The sequence below is a fragment of the Onychostruthus taczanowskii genome, unplaced genomic scaffold (genome assembly GCF_017590055.1).
Source record: "Onychostruthus taczanowskii isolate IOZ18803 unplaced genomic scaffold, ASM1759005v1 scaffold4, whole genome shotgun sequence".
Taxonomy (NCBI): domain Eukaryota; kingdom Metazoa; phylum Chordata; class Aves; order Passeriformes; family Passeridae; genus Onychostruthus; species Onychostruthus taczanowskii.
The window spans coordinates 4,268,639-4,291,892 of NW_024501459.1; the positions used below are offsets into that span (position 1 = coordinate 4,268,639).

Here is a 23,254-nt window from a genome sequence, read left to right on the forward strand (position 1 = left end):
ATGTGCCTTTTGGACTATTTTATTCAGTGTTGGTATCGTCTTCACCTTAGTAGTCAAAGAATCACAGAATCTTTCAACTTGGAAAAGACCTCTGAGGTCATTGAGTCCAATCTATGACCAAACACCACCATGTCAACTAGGCCATGGTACTGTCACATCCAGTCTTTCTTTAAACACTGCCAGGGATGGTGACTCTATCCCCTCCCTGGACATTCAATGCTTAACAACCCTTTCTATGAAAAAGTTCCTCCTGATGTTCAGCCTGAACCTCCCCTGGCACAGCTTAAGGCTGTGTGTGTGCTCTCATCCTGACATGTGTTACCTGGGAAAAGAGGCCACCTCCCTGCCTTGCTCCTTTCAGTAAACTGCAGAGTGATAAGGCCCCACCAGAGCCTCCTTTGCTCCAGGCTGAACAGCCCCAGCTCCTCATCAGACTTGTGCTCCAGACCCTTCACCAGCTTTGCTGCCTTTCTCTGGAAATGCTCCAGAACCAAAATGTCCCTCCTGATCTGAGGGGCTGAGAACTGAACACAGGACTCAAGGCATGGGTACAGGGGGACAATCCCTGCCCTGGTCCTGGTGGCCACACTATTGCTGATACAGGCCAGGATGCCACTGGCCTTCTTGGCCACCTGGGCACATGCTGGCTCATGTTCAGGTGCTGTTGCCCAGCACCTCCAGGTCGTTTTCCACCAGGCTGCTTTTGGGCCACTCTGCCCCAGCCCGTACAGGCAGTAGTAGCGTACAGTGTATAGTAGTTGTGTATATGCCAGCAGCCTGTTCTCAGCAACAGCAGCACCAGCTGCCCTGCTGATCAGCAGACACTGTGAGGAGATCATCCTCAAGCCTCTCTTGTGGCCCCAAGGAAGAACCAGCATGTGGAGAACAGCAGTGTCATGGCTCCTGTTTAGCTGGTTATCCAGGTCACTCTTTCCCAACATATCATCATCTTTGTCAGCATCTTCTGAGCCAAAATCCTCTTTCAAACCAATGGCTGCACAATGATGGTTAAATTCCTGTCATGTAGGGTGGAGAAAACAGAGCCAAAAAGGATTATTCAAAGTTATGTATCTGTGTAACTTCTCATTGTGGCAAAGCCAGAGGGTTCATCACCTGGCAGGACCAAGGTAAACAAACAAGTCTATTTCTATCAATTCTTATTTTTGGAACAAGTCTGATATTATTAACATTTTTGTGGGGGAAGATCCAAGGATGTGGCAGAATCCCAATATAAGCTAGGTTTGCTCATATAATCTCTCAATAAGCCTTCAAACTAGTCTTATGACAAGCATATTGTTTGAAAAACAGATAGGGGATTTACTCAAAGGCATTCCTTCACGTATTTTCCCATGAATATTCCACATTAGTAATATTAAAAAATAGTCTATTGTCTGGAATAGCAGACATTGGACTTGGTGCTATTTGAGGGTCATACACACAGAACTAGTGATCCAAAACACCACCTCATGCAGAATGCAAATATTCATATATATGCAGAAAAGCAAATGCAAGGGTGTGCACACCTCTCCAAGTGCTGCCTACTCCAATCCCATTCCAGCCTCAGTGGAAAGCCATTGCTAAATTGTGTGTACTTAGTTGCATCACAGCATACACAAATCTTAAACACAAACAATTACTATCAGCATTGTACTGACTGTGATTTGCCTTTTTTTTGTCTTTCTACCTCATTTTCTTTTCAAACCATCAGCCACTTTAATGTTGGAAGTCTCCATACCACTGAAGCTAACTATTTAGATTATGTTAACTGTAATCTAAAGTTAAGCATAACATATGTGTGTGCAAGTTTATAGGTATTTATCTTTTTCTTCTAAGACAATTATTTTTGTTAAGACAAAATTACTTTAAGAGACTATAGTCCAGTTACAATCAATCAATTTTGCTAATCTCTAAAAATATCCAAGGTAACAGTAGTCAATTTATAGCAGTCCTTTCTCTATGGAGGCAAAATACAAAGGTTCTTAAAATTTTCCATCCAAGTCTCATTACAGTCCAGCTAGGGAGTGGCAACAGGATGAAAGCCAAGGAATTTCCAGAAATCTTGAAGTGCTACTAAGTCACTACTGACACAGTGCCCTGATATTTGCTTGATGAAAGATGCAGGGCCATTCTGCCCCTAATTAGCAGATATTATCAATGCATCCCAAAAAAAATTCTTGCCTGCTTACAGTGGGGAAAGAAAAAGGATACTTACTTCCCCATTTAGGAAAAAACCACAAGCTTTTAGCACTCTTTGACCCCAGTCTTTGGAAAAGTCTATTTTAGCTAACACATTTTCTAAGTCACTTCCTCAATTCAAGTCATTTTTTATTCACATTATATTTGGTTTACAGTTTAAAAGATTAATACATCTATTGATGTGAAAATACCCTAAAAAATATTAGTATGTGTATAAAATCTGGACACCAGTCCTGTGGCAGAATGTCTCCCAAAACAGGTTTAATGGAATACACAGAGGAGAAGCCCTAATGAATCCTGAACTTCATTAGCCACCACAGAAGCTCTAGTGGTTTACATGCAGGAATGTAAGAATGGACATTGTAGATTTCCTTGGGGTGATTTCCTGGATTTCAAAGTGGCAAGATCACATGCTTCAACATAGTTATGAGAATTTGTATTTGGTTGCAAAGGCATAATTTATTGCACTATTCTGTCTCCTTCAAAACCCTCAGAAAAAGAATTGGTGTGAACCCTGAACTTGTCCCTTAGCTTGTTCTCTTGATCTCCTTAGACTTCTGCTGCTACTTTCTGTTTTTTAAGCAACACTATTAAAAAGAAAAAAAAAAAAAAAAACAAACAAAAAAAAACCAACCAACCAACCAAAACCAAAAATCAAAAAAACCAAATAAATCAATCTGTAACACAGGTGGAGAACATGGGTAGATATTCCTGGTATGTCTTTGTGGCTTTTTCTGCTGTAATACAACAAAACAGAAAAGCATATATATATATATATATAAGAGAATAACACAGGACAGGCCTTCACACTGGAAATAATGCAACAGCTCTTTCTGTGGATGTGAAAAATCCATTGTTTCCACGCCATGTTCTAAAAAATAATGTTAAAATGGCTAGGCTTATGGCTGGCTGAATAAAAATAAATGCTGTGAACATGCCACTGTCTCCTTAGTCTAGGTTCCTAGTAGTCAGGGGTACTACCCCATAAAATGTTTGTGATAAGAGATTAAATAATCTGACAGACAAGTAACTACCTGGCTTCAGATGTAAATTTCAAACTGGCTACAGTACACTAAATTGCAAAAACTAGATGAAAAGACTTTTAAAAGGGGATAGGCTTGGAAACCTTCCTGTCTGCCTCTTTATACTGCTGTGCATGCAGAATCAAAACAAAATCTAAACATTATACTTCATATATGTATAACTGAAGTGTGAATATATATATATATATATATATATATATATATATATATATATATATCTCCTAGATTCCATTCTTCCAAAGTGCTTATCCTTTTTACAAAATACCTTGTTTGTGAGACACAATGCAAACCTACCCCTATTTTAGGTCTGGAAATTCTCTAGAACAGTAGAAATTGATCCAGCCTTCAAGAATCCTGTGGACCAAAAGGAAGTCTTCTGATACATCCCACAAGGAGACCATATACCAACTATTACTCATCAACAATATCACCAATATCATCCTTCCCTCTTGTCTTGCACTCGCCACATATTTAGTGGATTTCCATTTGAACTGGTGAATTAAAGTTCCTCACTTTTTTTATCCCTCCTCCAGTCTTCTTTTCTAAGGGGGTTTTCCACTTTGGATACTGTAGTTCTTTTCCAACAACTGTAGCTGCCTCATTCCAAATCTAGGAAAAAGCAGATGCCAGGACATTATTTCTTGAATGTGAAGCAATTGTTTAAGTGCTCTCTCCCCTTTGAATGGGAGCTGAAAACTTGACCCATTTAGACAGGCAGAATTACAATCACACACAAATTAAAAGCAAAGATACTTTGTTTTTACAATTACCTGAATGCTAAGGACCAATCCATAATCCCTAAGATGTTGTAATAAATGTCATTGAAGATAAAATTATCTGGATCTAAAAGCATGAAAGAGGGCAGTCAGACATTTCATTGTCAACGTGGAAAAAATAAAGGTTGAATAAACTGGTTTCATAGCTGTCTTCCAAGCCCTTGGCTCAGAAGCGAGGTTGGAAACAGATTTCTGCCTCTTGCTGCCGGTGGAGATAATTGCTACAGCAGGCCCTAACTGCTTCAAGTATTTTTATTTTCTTTTTGGTGGAATTAACTTGGTGGGTGTTTTTTTTGTTTTGTTTTTTTGTTTTAAGGAAATTTTAACACAGAAATTTCAACTAGGCACAGTGTCAATTACTCCCATCCTCTGTTAAGAGACTGACTAAATACCAGAGGGTAGAAATTACATACTTCCTGAAGGAAAACCTGCAAACAAGCACCTCACCTGACTATTCTAGTGATATTTGCTCTTTCTGCATACAGCACCCTTGACAGATGTGATTTCTTGGAATTGACAGCTTTCTCTTAACTTGTTAGAAGCTCCGCAAAACACAGGTAGGACATTCTGCAGTAACTGTAGCATGATTCAAATCAGTTTTGTAACTTTATTAGCTGTGCATGGTGAATTGCATGAGTGTGCTTCAGGGTTAATCATCCTTATCATGACAGAAATATGCAGACAATAAATAATGCAAAGTGTGTTTTCTAGAATACAGAGAAGACCTTCCATGTTAACCTTCCAACGAGAATTCCCATTTCTGGGGAACAATCATTAAAGACCATGTGCTCAACAGATTCCTCAGCTATCATGTATCACCTTGCATTGATCTCTGAGCAAGCTGCCTTTACAGCAATACAGTTAATAGAGGTGATGCAGATACCTGCCCAGGGGAACTGCACCATCACCCAGGTAGCCTAGAAAATGGCACCTTCTAGGCATGAAGTTTATGGTACCAACAGGCCAAACTTGTTCAGCTAGAACCTCTTTAATTGTTGTTGGCTGCATGTGTTGACAGGGTTGCTGCTGCTGCTCGTGCTCTGGCTCTGTTGATTCTTCTTTCTGTGCCAAAGCCAGGGTTGCTGCCTCTGGACCCCAAGACATGGAGAGGCAAAAGTGTAACAATATATCTTAGGGTTCTTCCTTCCTGGGCAGGGATTATGGAAGACTACTCCACTACAAATCCTGCAGAAGAATGTTTCCTTAGATATGGTTATGCCTGACCTTGGATAAGGGGTGAAATTTCTCAACACAGAACCAAGGAATTTCTGTACCAAGAATCAAGGTTTGTTTAAATCAAGTAGTAACTATCCAGCAGATGCAACAACACAGAGCACCATGGCATACAACTTCTGTCCTTGTCACACCTTTGTCTTCAACAGCTCTGTAGCAATCCTGAGGGTGCTCCTCCTAGTGTGATATTGCCAAGGGCAAAGGAAGAAGGTGTGATTTTTTTTTTCCTCTTCTCTTCTCTAGGCAGAGCCATGTTTTCCTCAGCCATAGGCCGCAGGCTATCACAGAAGTTCAGGCTCTTAGCTTGGAAGCTTTGAAAGGCAGAGAAAATATAATCAAGCTGGAGACACCTAAGACTAGACAGAAAGTGTGTCATGCAGTGAGTGGACAGAAGTCCCTGCTTGTAGTGCTACCCCACCTACTGAGGCATTGATAACACATTTTTAAGTGTCACCTGAGAGACAGTAATCCCGCATTTTCCTAGAATATCTGGTAACTGTGGATCCAAAATAATTTGTCTTGATTGTGACAGCAAAGAAAAAAACAGTGAGAGAAGCTAAGTTATTTTGTTGAAATGCTTATTTTACAAAGCCTATGGCTTTGAACAGCTGCTTAGCAAACTATGCAGTTCACATTGGTGTCTTTGGAAGATCAACTGCCCTGAAGAAAGTTACCAAAGAGCTATCTGCTTGGCTCCTTCCTAAAATGAAACCAGACCACCATGAACACCAGATTCCAAGCAGGTGCACATAGCTCCTGGGTATGAATTCCAAATTCATAAAATAATAATGGAGCTTGTATCTCAGCTGCTGCTTTTTTGTTTGTCTCCCTTCTCAATCTTGTTCAGAGGATTTAATCAAGTTAATTTTTCTTGGTACTATGTTCTCAATGTTTTGAAGTATTAGGGGACAGAAAGATTTCTGCTACCACAGGAATATGATCTCACATGGAAAAGAAATACAGCATGCAATAAAATACCATGGATTGCTTTTGAATCACCATAACCATTATTATTAGGCTAATGCAGCCATCCCAGTCAAATTTGGGACAGTCATTTTTGCGGAGAGACTATTTAAAATTTCAGGCAATGGCCGTGAAACCAGTAAGTTTTTTGTAGGAGCTGCCTGATATATCGTCCAGCAGTCAGACATTATGCTGTCACAAATGAAATGCTCTTCCTTTTCAAGTTTTATCTTCTTGTTTGGCTGTCACAGTGATCCTTCCATGAGTTTTCTTGCCGAGAGCGGAAGGAAAGACCCTGGCATCAGGAAAGTAATCAGTCAAGATCATTGTTATGCTGGAAGTAAGCCACCTTTTATCTTAAGACATTTATATCTCAATTGAAGATCCAAACACCCACTCCAAGCAACCTCCTGAACACAGGGGAAGGATGTGTGCTATTTGACCTCCTGGATGCAACTCCACATCTGTCTTGCCATCATAGGAGATGGGCGAGATAAAACCACCACAGGATAGGCTGTTATCCTCCAGGTACATGATGTAATTTACGAGTGATCACAATGTTTAATGTGGTAGCAGCACATTTATATAAAAGCCATTATTTGTGTACTCCTACTAGGACAGCTAGCAGGCAGAGATTTTCTCCTGAAGCTCTGTATGACATATTATGCATGCTCAGCCTAGTACAGAAATTGGTCTCTAAGACATAAGAATATACTCATAACTAGTTTTTGCATATGCTCAGTGAGTTCAGTGAAGAGCTGCAAAGATAATTAAGATACTGGAGCACCTGCCATACGAGGAGAGGTTGAGATTTCTGGCACTGCTTAGTCTTGAGAAAAGGCTGAGCCCCAATGTGTATAAGTACCTAAAAGGAAGGCATGAAACTCAGACTCTTACTGGTATCCTCTGAAAGGACATGAAATAAAGTACATTCAATTTACACATAATTTTCATTTATCTATTTTTAAAGAGAGCGTGAACAAACACTAGAAGAGGTTACCCAGAGAGGTTGTAGAGTTTCTAACCTTAGAGATATACAGAACTTAATTGAGCACAGATCCTTTCCACTGATTGTGTGAAGTAGGAAAATTCCTTGGAGATGTATTTATCTGGCACAGATTATCAGGTAAAATCCTCCTAGGGCTGTGACAAACATGAACCTGCTGAAAATCCCCAAATCCTACAGCCAGACCTACTGCTTCTAATTTTCCTCAGCAGAAGGTGTTCACAAAGACACTAAAAACGAAAAGCTACTTGCTCTCAAGCTGGAGTTTGATACTCATAGTGTTCATATGCAGAGCTCACTTTTCCCCTTTGCTCCAGAACTCTGCATATTTAGTACTTCATAGCCAGGAGGGAAAAGCATGTTCTGTTAGTATACAAATGTGAGGAGGCTGAAGACACAGATACAGCACATAGTTATTAGTGGTGGAATTTGTGAACACTAAATTGTGAAATGTGTGTAAGATCTGCACATTGAGACAATCTCTTTTTTACTTGGTTAACTTCTGTTTCCTGAGGTGTACTGTAAAATGAGTAAACATTTTGAGGAAGAAAAGCAGAAGATCTGAAAGGAGATTGAAACAAATCTCTTCTTCATCAGTCTGAATTCTAGTTCTCAGCAATCCATTGTAAAAGTAAGGTGATTTTTAACACACCTGTTTTACTCAGTGTTTCTTGCTCATCAGTAGTAAAGTAGTTCCATGTGAACCTGTCTCTGCTAATAAACCTTACTATTTGTATAGACAAGGGAAATTAAGGTAGTTTCTAGGCCATCAATGAAAGAAAAAAAGACTCCCCATTAAAAAAGTCCTCCTTTTCTCCATACTGTTTCAATTGCTATAGCAATTGCTAGCAGAGAAGAGTGAGATGAAGTTGACTTAGCATGTACAGAAGTGATGTACACATAAGCTTCCTTTTTCTTGTTTTGGATTACAAAAGGTCAAGGTAGCTTTCTAAGCATCCATTGTCAAAAAGGGCAACGTCTCCTTAGCATATGCTGAAAATAAATGGACAGTCCTAAGAGTAAAGGAAAAGTAAAACAAGTCTCTGTAGACACAAGGCAACCTGTCACCCAACTCAGAGAAGCACAACATTATGCTGTTACTCAAAGGATGGCTGCAATGATACCATTCAGTTCTGTCAACATCATTCCTTTCTGAAATAACCCCAAGAGAAACCCCACTTATACAACACAACAACCTTGGTTTTAGTAGTTCGTTGTCTCTTTTGATGAGACATTGAATAGCCCACCTAGACTGGCAGTCTCATGCTTTACAAATACAAGTTTATACTTCTTAGGAGATGACAATTTAAAATAGTTCTTAAAATACTGTACTTAAAAGATACAAAGACTTCTGTTACAAAGTTGCAGTCATAGTATTAGCTTTTAAAATAAATTAGGCACAAAATAGATTAGCAGTACAAATGCTTCATTTACATATCCTTCCCTGTCCCTGCTCCAACATCCATTGCCATCTGTGAGTTGAGAGATCACACCTCCAAAAAGTAACGTAATTGTTTTTTTCACCAACACAGTGTATATTTTTATCTCACAAAACTTTCATTTGTATGGGTTAGAATCTGTTGTGTGAGGAAATTCTTGAATTCCTCAGCTTACCAGGGAATGGTAATGGCACCAGCAGTACAGCCCATCCTCACGGCTCACTGAATGGCAGCAAGAAGTCAGATCCACTACAGGCTTTTCTGGCTACTTGCTAAATACATGTGGTTTCTTGGTCTTTTCTTCCCCCCAAAGTTGCCAATCATTGGTTTGTGATGCATGATCCTATTTAAGGCATTATAAACCAAAGCAACTAAATTCAATTAATGTATTTTCATAATGAGATGAAAAGAAAACAATTTGCTGGACTAAAAACAATAGTTCAGATGAAAGCTGTTGATTAAGAGCCAGTTAAAAAGCAACTCTTAAAAGTCTTGTTGCTATTGAGAAATGAGGCACCCAAAGTTCACAGCTGCTAGTGAAGCAAACTTTTCCCACCACCACCTCTAACTAACTTCAACACCCACTTTAGAGCTGCTGGTCTCTGAATTTTTGTGCTTTTTCACTCCTTCTTTGGTCGACCTTTGAAGGTATTCATGAGATCAAGGAGTCCAAAGTAGTCTAAAAGAAGAACAGTCACTTTCACTGGTAGGAAACTGTAAGGTAGGGACATGGAAGAAGAAGACAAAAAGAAAAAGAGAGATCAGAAGAGTTGTGCAGTTTTGTCACAATTAGTTTAACCTGGCTAATACTGGCAAAGGCAGTATGCTCTTTAGAATATAGACCCACTGGTCCTCTCAAAAGATCCTTTATACTCATTTGGCAGCCTGAGTTATAGTTAGACCAGTATTCCAACCTGGCTCGCAACAGAGTCAAAAGTGTCCAAATGCTAGAGCAAGACACCAGATGGGTTTACAGTTGAACTCAGTGATCTCAGAGGCCTTTTCCAACCAATAATTATCTGACATGCAGTTATGGAGAAGAGGTGGTCTCTACAGCCCCCAGTAAAACTGCACCCCAGTGGAGTCAGCAAGGCACAGTTAGACATTGCTGCCATTGTTCTGTGGCCCAAGGGTAGACTGAACCCATAGAAACAAACAAACCCCTTCCAAAAATGTGCATAACTTAATGAAAATTCAAACCAGAAAGTAGAAGTCTCTTTCATACTTTAAGCATCCCCAGACAGAAAAGAGAGAGAGGGAAAGAAACATAACTTACCTTTTCAAAAAATAGAAAACATAGATGATGCGTGGTATAAACAAGACTTCTTGGTTCTGCCGAACAGCACTGATTATCCTCTCGGCCACATACTCTGGCTCCAGAACAGGAAGCACATGTGGCCACCTGAAAAAGAGAATATTTATTGCTATAATACAAATTGCTTTGGATTCACATTTTCTTCAAAAAAGTCTTAATTTTACAGTTATTCAACTAAAAAAAGAAATAAATACCACAAGTCCTATGAACAACAGAATCTGCATTATGTCAGAGTGAGTGGACATTGTTATTTTCCCCCATATGACCTCTCATAAGAGAAAACCAGAGACCTCGTATTAAGACACACCAGACTTTTATTTGGCTCCTAAACTTTGTCACTATACGTGCATACTGAGCAAAGCTATGCCATCAATTTCAGGAGGAGAATGGGGGTTAGGAAACCAGAGAGAACAAATGGAGCATTTGGCTTCTGCAAAGGAAAGGACACAATTATGTTTCACATTTCAGCTTAAATGAATACTAAAGTACCTAGGCCTTTTGAGTTGCCCAGTCACTGGACAGCACTGTTAACACCCATGTGAAGCGTTAAACATAAAACAAGCAGAAAAAAGCCTGGCTCTTGATTTTCATAAAGGAAATAGGGATTTATAACATGCTAAAAATGCAACTTTCATAAAAAAACTCACAAGAGTTTACTCACTTGGATTTAACACCATCAAACATTCCCGTGTTTATGACATAAGGACACACAGTTGTTGTCTTAACACCAGTCTTTCTCAGAGCTCTCATCTCCGTATCAACTGACTCTGCAAAACCAACTGCTGCAAATTTACTTGCACAGTAATCTGTAAAATAAAACATTAATTGTAGTTAAATATTTAAATTTACAAATTAAACTTTACTGTCCAATACTAAACCACTTCACATCAGAATAGGAATGGTTTTCAGGATTAGGTTAAAATTTGCTTTTGATCTGATTCATTCCTTTTCTTTCCTCTCCTAAATCAACTGTTGTTCTAGACTGGCAGACAGAGAGTTTCTCATGACATCCCTGCTACCACTTTTCCACTCTCTAACAAACTATGGTAAATGAAATTATTTTTTCATACCATTTTTTCTTTAAATCCATGCACTCACTTATTATGCCTCAAACTCCTGTTTTCAAGACTCTCTAATGTGGTTTCAACTTGAAATTCAGTTTGTACTTATGATCACCCTCTTGGAACTAGATTTCTCTTACTGCTAGGTCACCTTATTTTATATTCTGCCCTCTTTGTATACACATTCCAGAAATGCCTTCTGAGCTTCCTCCAAATCTAAAGTGACCTCTTCCCTACCAGAAACATGCAAGTAAATTTTAATATTGAGGTTCTCAGCTTCCAAAGTTTATATGGCTTCTAGATCCTTCTGCCTTGGCAGAAAAACCTGTTTCACAGCACTGCTGAGCTTCTGGAAAACGCTTTGTAAAGAAATGGTCTGTTTAAGGTCAGCTGTCTTGAAAGACTGTCTACTTGCTTTAACTATACAGAAAGATCCAGAAATTCAAAGTAAGTTAGGTTTCTTTTCCCTCATGGATACTGATTTCAGAGTTTAAAATCACACTTATTACTTCAATTAATATTAGCTTGAATACACTACCTGAAGCCTGACTGGTTCCACACAGTCCTGCACCGCTTGCTATGCTAACCAAGTGTCCATGGTTAGCAGCAATCATTGCTGGGAGGAAGGCTTTGTAAGTCTGCAAATAAATCAGAATTGTAATGTAACATTTTACCAAGTAAGCTACACGCCATAATATTTTTAAGGCATTTGATGGTTTTAGAGAAATTCTCCCAACAGTTTAAATAAGCTTTCCCCCTTCTATTATGGAAAGGATCTGTGTATGTATGTGGAGCTTGAACCACATGTTGTTTGAACTCTAACATTCAACTATTTAAATGGGGAGTTCCCACCCCAGGAGCACTACCAAAGATAGATGGTAACTTGAAGAAAGCTAAATATATGGCTTAATCTAGTAATGAAGTTTCTTTCAAATGAGAATTAAGTGTTCAATGCAAATTTTGGGAAATGGCAAAGATTTTAATTTAATGTTTTCCTTCTATTAAATTAACTAAATCATTGTGATTAAATTTATTTATTTCTAAATAAACTGAAACATGACTGAATATTCTCTTTATAATTCTTTATGATAAAAGCACCATATAGGTGACCTGCCTTCACTGAAAGGAAGAAAAAGCACACCAGGTTAGTCATTCTGGACAAAAGCTTCACTTATTATCAAGAGGATTATCAGAACATGTGGTGTTTCTTACTGAAATTATCACAGCCACAGAACAACTAAAACACTAACAGAACAGAAGAACTGAAGTAGAATTGAACACTTCTCTGTTACTAGGGGCAGCAACTATTAACATGGACCTGCTTCATATCAGTTAATAATGAGACTGTAACTTATGACTAGCCTCAGAATTTAGCAGACGGTAGACTTCAATTCTTAAGAGAATTTCTAAATGTGAAGAGCTTCCACCTGCCTACACTAGAGATTCCCAAAGAATCCATTCTTCCATGCTTTTAAAAAAATTTTACAGACTCCAGAGCAAATAAATAATTTCTTGTATCATTTCTGACTGAACTTCCAAAGAGCCCTATATCCTTGCATGTTTTCCTCAATTCAAAAGGCAAAATTAACATTGAAAACATGTTAAAAGAATGTCTTAGTATGTGTAGGCTAAATACAGGTTTTACCCAGAAGTGTGCCATTGTGTTCACTTCCATGGTTTTTTCTACGAGTGAATCTGGAGAATCAAGAAATCTCTTCCCAATTACAATACCAGCATTGTTGATCAAGATGCTGACATCACCAACTTCTTTTTTAACCTAAAAAAAAAAAGCATCAAGAGAGTGTGCAATAAATACAAAACATTCTTTCCAAGCATTATTTATGAAAACTTAACAAACAGAAATATTACACATTTAAGTAAGTTGAACTTATGCTTGTTATAGATCCAAACACATCATGTTCTTGCAGTCTCACCTGACACCTTTTTAAAGGTGAGCTCTCAAATAGATTTTCTTCAGATTTGTGGAGCCCAATAGCTCCACACAAGCTTCTGCTTTCAGCACCTCTGTTTCCAAGGACAAATGTTCCAGATAAGTCTTTAATGCAGAAGGCTTAACTAACACAACAAGTATTTTTCTATTATGTCTAAGTAAACACATCTTAAAACTAGACTAGAATCGGTACAGAATCTGGACTAGAATCTGGTACACTCTACCCCAGAAATTAAGTTGGCTAAAAAATAATACGTATACATTAAACTCAGTAAGAGGAGGTATAGTTTTCATTTTAGCTCCAGACTGAGAACATTCATGAACAGACCCATTTGAGAGAACAAGTGTAGGCCAGCTGATTGCAAGGCATTATCTCAGCTTGCCAAAGGAGAATTAAAATATTTAATACAGAATTTGAGACACAGGTCATTGATCTGAACTATCTGGGAAAAATGAAATGGGTAACACAGTGAAGAATTAAAGAATAATTTATCACCTATCCTTTATTCTAGCTTCACTTCCTCGTATTCCTTAAACTTGCTCTGATCATGTCTATTTTTTAAACTAAGCTTTAGGAGTTGGGTACTTCTGGAACAGAGACATTAGAAATAAATTTTAAGCTATAGGTTTCAATAGCCAAAAGGCTGTCCTTCATCGTGTTGGTACAGGAAAGAAACAACAACCTGATACATGATACATGCAGAACCTTTGGGACGATTTCCTACGTAAGTCATTTTTTCTTGCTGTCTCTGTGTGGCTCATGAAACACACATTAAAGATCCACACACATTTCATTCTGGCTTTAAAACTGTTTTATCAGGAGCAAAATTTTCAAACATATCCTGCCCTACCAGCATAAATTTAGTTCACCACAGTCTTGCAAAACTCCAATCCTGCATAAAGCTGAATCACCAGAAGAGGAAAAAGGACCTGGAAACATGCTGTCGTACCTTCCAAAGATATGAACACTAAGAGCCAAAGTCTACTACGCTGCATGAATTAAGCAGTGGCACCAAGCACCATCTAATACTAAAGTCTTTTTGTAACTGCTGAGATTGGATGATTCTACATCATGAGTAGGACATGACATTTCTGAAATAATGGTAGTAAGGTGTTTTCTTCTATGCAGATCAGCATGAGGATTATTAGTGAATCTGACAGATACTGAATGGCTGACAGAAGGTTTTAAATGAGAGACCATGCACTGGACCCTACTGCAAATTCTTAGTTCCTGCAAGCTCTGTTTGCATCATCCTGAACCCATGTCACACAGATCTACATCCTGTTCTCTTTTTCAAATTTCGCCAGCATGGCTCAGACACTGCTTTTCTCCATGGGCCCAGAGCGCTAGCCTCGGTTCAAGTCCTCAAACCTAAAGGTTAATTTTCATCTGCTTCATCACAGTATCCTTCACACTACAATATTCTTCCTCCAGCTGTCCCAGTTCAGCAGGAAGCACAGCTACAGGCCTACGGAGCGACATGCAACTTCTCTGCAAGGACAGCAGATGTCCAGCTCAGCTGATGTAACAGCTGCAAGGGGGACCCAGGCTGATCAGCATTACTGGAATACAAAACCAATAGCACCAGCCTCTAACAAGCTGCAATTCATACACAAGCTTCACGTATCAGAAAGCCTATCATAGTCATTTTTGAACAGATAGAAAAATACAGAAGGCTAGAGCTGATTAAAGAGCACCAAAACATTATTTCAACCAAAAGATGTTCCTGAAGACAGCTGAATTTATTGTTAAAAAAAAATCATCCCCACGCAAGGCTCACTGTGGAAATCACTTAGTTCAGTAATTAAGTTTTGCAAATTTTAAGTGAATGAGAACAAGTTCTTAGACTTGAAACTGTTTAAGAATTTTAGCTTTTGGCAATACTGCTGGCAAGTCTGCCCAAATTATCTAACCACATGCTATGTTTACAAAGCTCTTCAGAAATGAAAGAAAGAAATATTTGACATCAAGATACATTTATTAATTCAGATAAAGTAAGTCTGCCAAAATCTCTTCACAGCAATGGAATTATTTGGAAATTGCCTAAGCAGTTAATCCTTTTTACAATGTATGGTCTTTTGGTAAAAGGCTGCCAGAACTTGAAATACTGCTTTAGCTTCAATAAATTGATTTTCCGCACTTCATGATTAAGTGCCTGCTCGGTCATTGAATGAATGAAAAAGAAGCTACCCAGTTAAAATGAGCTACTGAAAAAAAGAGCCAGCTCTTTTTACTTTTTAAGGAACAAAGATACACAAGTCAACTCTAAAAACCAGAATTCTTGAAATAGATAGGAAGTACAATACATTCAGAATGAATTAACTTTAATCTCTTGTTTTGAATCCACTAGAAAACTTACTCATGCATCTTACACCCGCGCTTGCACTCATCCTGGAATAATGTCAAAGCCACAAATAATACACTTTACCTGGTCAGCTAGTCTGTAGACATCCTGTCTTTTGCTACAGTCACAGACATAGGAGTGTACTCTTCCTGCTCCTTTTTCTCTGGCCAGTCTAACTGTGCAGTTGAGCCCCTCTTGATTAATATCCCAGAGGACCACCGTGGCGCCAAGGCTGGCAAACTTCAACGCTAAGAGTCTTCCAATGCCACTTCCCGCTCCTGTTATTAATACGATTTCACCACTAACATTCTTCTTCCGTCCAGGAACAACCAAGAACACCAGTGACTCCAGCAAGTAGTAAACAAGAAGTACAATACATTTTAATGTTTCCAGGAAGAAGTTCATCTTCAGGCTATTTCTTCAGATACCTGATAAAAAAACCCCAAAACATTTACCAGATAGGGTAAACCATGGAGAAAATGCAAACATCAACATTGCAAAAACATTTTCAGATCCATTCGAAATATCTTCTCTACCCTGCTTTTGAGTATTGTTTCAAAGAAATATATAGATTTACACCTGCATATCTAATCCATTTGGCCTGTTTCTATCTTGTCTTCAGGTTGCTTCCACTTTCCTCCAGGATGAAGTATACAATTCATTTACCATTCAGCAGTAATAGGAAACACTTGCTCTCATCTGCTTTAGAAATTCACCATCCCTCATGCCACGGGTTTCATTCTCTGACAAAATGTGGACAAAAATCTGAAATAAATACATACTACTACTAATAATAAAAATATGCCCATTGAGCATCTCAAACAGAAATGCATGACAATTACAAATCAAAACTTATGGTTTGATCAAAGAATTTCAGTGCTCACAAACTAGTCCTATAGGCCAGGAAAAATTCTGCTTTTAGGACCACAATGTTTTTTGCTTTGTAGGCACTCCTTGTCACCATGAAATCACATGCAGAACAACTCACAGTCCCAACTGTGTTGAAAAATCATTAAGCATAAGGAGCTTCAGAAGGCAATATGCTTATAAATCTCCAAAGCACACTAGGTTAATACCTGTTTGTCACTACTGACTTTTCAGCTACCTGTACTACCGTTATTGAGGAGAGCCTGCTTTTGCATTTGAACATAGTTCTTTGAGAATGCACTGCAAAGCTGTTGAGTTTCTTCTCTTCACCTCCCTGAGTTAAGCAAATGTCATAGGCTTGAATCATACCACCTCAGGTATATGTTTAACCTTGCAATCTCTACACATCCCAGTAATGCCGACACCAAACAGGCCTTTAAGTCCTTGGAGGAATGTTATTTCATTTTCCAGTATATAAAAGCTGCAAGAAATTATGAAGCAATAACATCATCTTTCTCAGCTAAAGGTAGAGCATGCTGGCACCTACACTTCAACCATTAGCACTTTTGGACACTTAGCACCTTTAGCAACCTTTAGACATATCCAGCCTGATTACATCTCTTAGTTAACTTTGCTATCTATGTGTACAGGTAATCGTGTTTGACAAGGGCCAGCAGATAAGTAACTTAGGTCTCTGCCACTCTGAGCAAAGTTCATGAAATGTAGCATGTGAACATACACGTGTTACCACAAATCTCAGGTTTTCTACATGGGAAACTAGGCCAGCCTTGAAAAGAAACAGGCCTCTGCTAGAGCAGAGCTAGTTATTTTAGAAAGTTTTCTGGCAGAAACATTGGAACATCTTAAAACTGTTCTGATAACAGAAAAAACATTTGCCACAGACATAGCGGGTAGGAAAACAAGTTCTTTCTGGCAAAGTCATGGGGTGAATGCTTTCTATTGAGTACTTTCTATTCCTCATTCTCATTAAAATGTGACAAAATGTGCACAGAGGCAGTAACTCCAGTAAGAAGTGAAACAAATATCAAAACAGCACTGCAACATTTTTCTAGGCCCAATATTAGCATTTCCTGTAATAGGCTCTCTTATTTATACAGATATTACAGTTCTAAGCAAAACTAGAGTTATAAAGCAAAAATGTTATTAAATTTCATGCACATAAAAAGTGCAAGTTTTTGGAAGCCCGAGGTCTTTGCTGAGTCTGAAACAGAAGAAACAAGTCTTTAAAATAAATGCAGCTTCTGAATTTAACTTGATTGCACTAATTTAATGCACTTAACTTAAAACCCTCCACTTGCATGAAAGCAGACTGGTACCTCTGGCATAGATAAAGATGTTAAAGTTAATCCCTATGGAAAACCAAGTGAGGCAATTGCCTTCAGAGGCAATACACAATTTGAACTCAGTTTAAAACTTATGACAGTAATTCTTTAAGTAAGAAATAGGCTTTTATAGGTCACCTTAGGTCTTTCAGAAAAGCGTACCTATCACTTAATGAAGTAAAGTTTATGCATACAGACCACAGGAGGCCCCCTATTAGAAGACCAACTCTGTATCCTTCAACAAGATGCTTAATTTCCATAGACACATCTCTCCCCTAACCCAGATTTAACTGGGCCTCCTATCTCACTCAATGCATCAGTATTGCTAATTAAACCATCTACTGTAACCAAGCATATCCATACAGACAATTAAATTTGCCACTCACCTGGCCGATTTTGCCTTATCAACTAAAGTGAGAAGGGATGCATTTACGAGTGAATTAACTAAGGGGGTCTTTGGCACATATAAAATCTCAGATCACTTCCGATGCCTTGTATTGTTTAGTATGCCTGTGTCCACACAGACATAAGTGTGGAGGGCTTCTATGCAGTAGAAAAGTATCAGATGTTCTACGACATTTTATTGTCCTCGCAGGCCCCCAGCCGGGTAATAATTAGCACTGACTCCACGATTCTCAGAAGGCTGATCAATCTCTTTATTATATATATAATCATTAAGAAACCCATTGCTTTCATAGACACTTATGATACACCTGGACCGAACTGGTCCACCAATCCAAAAACCATAACCATTGGCTAATTAAGAAACCACCCTTTGATAAACAAATCTCCACAATGCATTCCTCATATTCACAACAACAGGTGCAGCAAGTGAAGATAAGAATTGTTTCTCATTCTTTTCTCTGATCTTCTCACAGACTTTTCCCCCGGACATTTTATCAGACAGATTTCAAGTGCAGATAACTTGGGCAGCAAAGGCTTATTGGTACATGTCAACCCTCACCACGGACAGGCCCTTGCAGACCTGACAGGGTTTTAAAGACCATCACTGCTCGCAAATCACAGGAGCAGGACCGAGGCTGGCAGCTGAACGGAAGACCACCCTTGCTAGTCGAAGGACTACAGGCTGATCACGCAATCATCTGAGCAGTGTTTGACAAGGATGAATTTTTCTCACTGTACTGCGTGAGTTGCGATCCCACAAAAGTACAGCAGCCCTGTAGCTAAGGCTGCCCAAGTGCAGCAGTAAATTCCTCAGCCCCGGGGGATGCTGGATAACATCACTCTCACTTGGCACAGCGCGCCTACCAACCCAACCAGCACCATAAGAAACCCACAAGCAGCGTTCAGCCGCAGCGACCAGCTCACCGCCCTCCCCAGGCCGCAGCGCCCGGCTGCCCACGGCCCTCGATCCTCCCACCGAGTGCCCGCACACACTGTCCTGTCCTGTCCTGTCCTGTCCTGTCCCGTCCCGTCCCCTAGTCCACAACACCCCAACACCGGGAGTACCTTGGCCTACCGACCTGAAGGGCAGGCAGAGCACCTCCGCCTTCCGCCGTAGCGCAGCGGCTCTGGGACAGGCAGGCGGGTGAGAGCGGGGCGAAGGGAGCAGGCAGCACAGCGGGGCGGAGCCAGGCAGCCCTGCCTTTATCAGGCAGCCCGCCCCAGCGCGGGGCTGAGCGGATGCCCGGGGTCGGTATCCGTGGCCACTCCGCGGCGGCAGAGCGCCGGGCTTGGGACTGCGGGTGCCGCGGCGCTGTGCGCGCTCCGCCCGGGGCTGCCGGGATGGGATTCACCCGGGCCGTGGGAGCGGGCCCAGCATGGAGCTGTGGGGTCCTCCCCGGGAAGGAAAGCTGCGGCCGTGAGGACGCTTATCCTCCGTGGGCTCTTTGCTGAGACCGGAGTAGGGTCGAAAGCTCAAAGGACGGAGTAGTTTGTTGGGTGGAGGCCCTCGGGACAACGCCCTAACTCCCACGCACTTTCTCTGGGGTTGGTTGCTGTTGTTTGTTGGGGTTGTGGTTTTGGTTTTTGTTTTTGTTTGTTTTAAAAGTAGTATTTATACACATGAGGTGGTTCTCACTCTGTGCTGACACCTGCACCTAAAGGCGGGGTTGATGTAAAGAGATCACCTGGCCTGTGTGAAGCCATGCTGCATGGAAGTGGCTTCACTGGGGTGAGTGTGAACCTTTCAGGGTGGTGTCCTTTTGAGGAAATGAATGATACTTCAGTTAAAAAAATTAGTTTTGGCTCTACCCAGACTAGAGTATTTGGTTTGCTAATTCAGTGAACTGCTCTTCGTTTACTGCTATATATTCACATAAGTCCCTTAGGGAAGCTTTGTTTTGCAGGGTTTTTTCAGCCATATGCTCATCCTTAGGTAGCAGAACTCTGAAGTGTAAGTTGATGAACATTCACAACTTCAAGAAAGGTTTGTATGATGAGAGAATGCTTAGTATCACCAGAAAACATACGACTGAAGGCCTTTGCTTGGCAAATCATTATCGTGATCGTTAATATGCCTACTTTACAGTATTGTATTAAAGCAGTACATTTAGGAGGCTAATGATAGTCAAACAGTGACACTGACTGCTGCTTTCTTTTTAGAAAAGTTTCTTTTTAAAGTGGCTCACTTAAAACAAGAAAGTGTAAAAAAACCACCCTAGTTATTTAATTTTAAAAAGGTTTAAATATGAGTTTTGCATTAATACTTGGAAGTTAATAGTATTTAACATTGAGAGTGACCTTATGATTGGAGTTGGAGGCTAGAAGATGGTAGACCCATCCCCTTTCCCCACCTTGTATGAAGATTTTGGGCATGTAAGAAACTTGCTGAATAAAACTTGCTGAAACAGAATTCACCACATAGCTTCTCTTTACTAGTCTACCTTATGAAAGACTAAAACTAGTTTGTAGAGAAACTATTTTTGAGACTGTCAGATTAGCATCTTTCAGAGACTTGTATCTGAGAAGACACAAATGGAATCATTACTCTTGATTCAAGTCTAGAAATGGAACCATGCTAATTTGTATCAGATGAGGATGCCACATGTTACTTTTGGACTGATTTTTGAGTGCTGTCAGAATTCCAGGAGTGTAGAATTGGGACTGGTGTTTTTGTGTAACATCCCACTGGTTGTCTTCAAAGGAACCCAAGGTCATTCAAGTCATAAGAACATATCTGAGGAACTTTCTAAGTGCTGTCACTTCTGCTTGTCTATAGTACTTATGCTGTGTAAGTGTACTGCTAGTCTGTAGCATTTTTTACTGAGGGCTGCATTGCATTTTGGCCTACCTTAACTTTAAGAAAGCACTTGGCATCTGTTGTTGGGTAGATATTGACACCTCTGCTGGAACAGTGTACGCAGTAGCACACTAGAGTGCTGTTTATACTTCATGTGAATCTGTGGTAGATCTTTTATTACATTCACTTGACTTCACCACCACTTAATCTTGATTATAGATGTGTCACAAGAAGCATGGATAAAGCAAATAAGAGAGTTAAGGTTGGTCTAAGCTGGATAAATTCAATTGCATGGTGATTAGAATAGTCATCCTCACTTTAGAATAAAAAATACAAGAATATCCTGTCATGCTGTTGGAGCCATATTCTCTTAAAAGCTCTCATATTCTTATTTTTTCTATCAGAACACTCAAAATGCAATAAATATTTTGATATTAAAGTGTCAGTTATCCCGCATGTACCTCAGCTGTTGAAGTGGAATAGTGTAATATGCTTGTAAACAGTCTGATCTTTCCACTTTCTTTGAATGCTTACTGTAGAATTCTAAAATGACCTCATTGTGCTTTTCAATGTCTTCACGAGGAGAAGTGGAGGGGCAGGTATTGATCTCTTCACTCTCATCAGGATTCGAGGAAACAGCATGAATGTGAGTCAGGAGAGTTTTAGATTGGACCCCAGGAAGAGATTTTTCACCCAGATGGCGGCTGAACACTGGAACAGGCTCTCCAGGGAAGTGGTCACAGCACCAAGCTCAAGAAGCTTGATGCAATCACATTCAGACAATGCTCTCAGGCAAATGGTGTGACTCTTGAGGTGTCCTTTGCAGGGCCAAGAGTTGGACTTAATGATCCTGATGGGTCCCTTCCAACTCAGTGTATTCTGTAATTGTATGGTTAAGTTTTCATTGGCAGTATCAGCTGCTTTAGCAATTGTAGGTATGTCACTGCAATTGCAGCCTACACAAACTTGTCCTTAGTCACACCTTGCAACTTCTAGGAGAGGAGCGGGTCTTCATAAAAACCCTAGTGCCTTGCTCGTAGAAGTCATATGTGTCCTGTGTTGCCTCTGAAGGAAAAAGGGCAAACACCATTTAGCCAGAGTTCCTCAAGATTGACTTTTCCTTTTTTATTCCTGCAGAAGACATACAGCTGGGGCAGAGGAGATTCCAGTCAAGAGGAAGGATTGTCTTCCTGAACACAGAAGACTAAGTGACATTCTGAATTTTCATTTACTATGTGCATTTCCTTTGAGTGATTTTTACTATCTAATGGAGGTTTATGGAATTCTAGTTCCATGCATTAGCAGATTTAAAAATAGAGGAATTGTAAAAGTGACAAACTATTACCCACTGGTGCCCTATTCATTTCATCTGGGAGAAGTGCCAAGTCCTGTTTTGTGAGGGTGAGGGGCTGAGACGTGCTGCATTAACATCTGTTCAAAGTATCTACAAACTACATGGCAAATACAACCAGCAGCTTTGGCATCTCTCAAACATTAGGAGAAGGACAAATTCTCATTGGAAGAGGAATATGCCAGCACTAAGTATCACCATGACTTAGCCACTGGATGCTCAGCTCCCATAGTTCAGTGCCTGTTAAGATGTGTTTCCAATGTCAGGACCTGATAGATTGTTTTTAATTCCCTAAGCATTTCTGGCAGTGAACCTCATCATAACAAGAAAATGTGTTGATGTGGGCCAGCTCTGTGGTGAAATTTGTTGTATGCTCACACAGCACAGAGGATTGTGGCAAGAGGAGTGAAAGCTTGCAAAACATGACTCCTTAATTGGGGTTCCCATGCCATAAGAAAGTGTGGTGTGGGTGCTCTTGCCTCTAACCAGGCAACAGGTAGTATTATACACAGGTGTGTGTGAAATTATGTTCTTTACTCATACATGAATGCCTGCTAAATCAATCTGGTAATCAGGCAGCATTGGTTGTCCTCCTATCCCCAGAGTTAACTCACTTTATTCAGAACAGTGAGATGAATGAAAAAGGTTCATTCTAGTGTGATGCAGAAATGTTACAGCATATGCTCAAATATTAAATATTATTATGTGTCCAAGAGCTGTTATAAATCAGCTTTGTTTAGCAGCGTGATTTCTGATTCTGCACTAGGATTTTATTTGCCCATGTATAAGCTGTAACTTTATGCACAATGAACACAGGTCATCTGTTGGCTGCCACAATCAGCTGCAAAGAGACTCCTGCTATATAGCTGTTTGCTGAGACCTTTAGTATGGTCCCCTATGTGCCCATGGTATGTTCTTATTAGCATCCTTACTTTCTACAGTACCTGCCTGTACTGCAGGAAGAAGTGTTCCACAAGAGATTTTTCTCCTTTCTTCATGAAAAAAATAATTTGTGACTAGTTACTGGAGGAGTCTGGGGTGAAACATCATTTATGATGTACAGGCTGTCAGGATGGATTTAAAGGGAAAGCTTAAAAAAAAGGTAATTAATAATTCTCGCTGATTAGTAAAGAAAGTGAGGCAATTTCCTATCATTTGGGACT

The 23,254-nt window shown here is 39.8% G+C and overlaps 1 protein-coding gene across 3 annotated transcripts; it reads right to left on the minus strand.

Moving 5' to 3' along the window:
* Window positions 1-3,494: 3,494 nt before the first annotated feature.
* SDR16C5 (short chain dehydrogenase/reductase family 16C member 5) lies at window positions 3,495-19,127 on the minus strand. Of its 3 annotated transcripts, none has more exons than XM_041412755.1 (8): window positions 19,023-19,127; window positions 15,413-15,756; window positions 12,678-12,809; window positions 11,571-11,670; window positions 10,633-10,777; window positions 9,933-10,058; window positions 9,242-9,370; window positions 3,495-3,848 (listed from the first exon to the last, which is right to left on the minus strand). In XM_041412755.1, exons 2-7 carry the CDS (start codon window positions 15,731-15,733, stop codon window positions 9,277-9,279), a joined length of 918 nt encoding a protein of 305 aa, XP_041268689.1. In that variant the 5' UTR covers window positions 15,734-15,756; window positions 19,023-19,127; the 3' UTR covers window positions 3,495-3,848; window positions 9,242-9,276. The 3 variants fall into 3 exon arrangements, with proteins under 3 accessions (XP_041268689.1, XP_041268690.1, XP_041268688.1); XM_041412756.1 differs by lacking the exon at window positions 3,495-3,848 and adding an exon at window positions 3,882-6,506; XM_041412754.1 differs by lacking the exon at window positions 3,495-3,848 and having other exon boundaries at window positions 9,029-9,370.
* Window positions 19,128-23,254: the final 4,127 nt, after the last annotated feature.

Bases quoted from the DNA above. Each gene is read 5' to 3' on its own strand.
- SDR16C5 (XM_041412755.1), bottom strand. From the start codon at position 15,733: ATGAACTTCTTCCTGGAAACATTAAAATGTATTGTACTTCTTGTTTAC. The intron at 11,671-12,677 runs GTAAAACCTGTA...ATTTATTTGCAG, and splicing joins ACACAATGGCACACTTCTGG to ACTTACAAAGCCTTCCTCCC. The intron at 9,371-9,932 runs GTAAGTTATGTT...CCTACCTTACAG, and splicing joins GTTTTCTATTTTTTGAAAAG to TTTCCTACCAGTGAAAGTGA.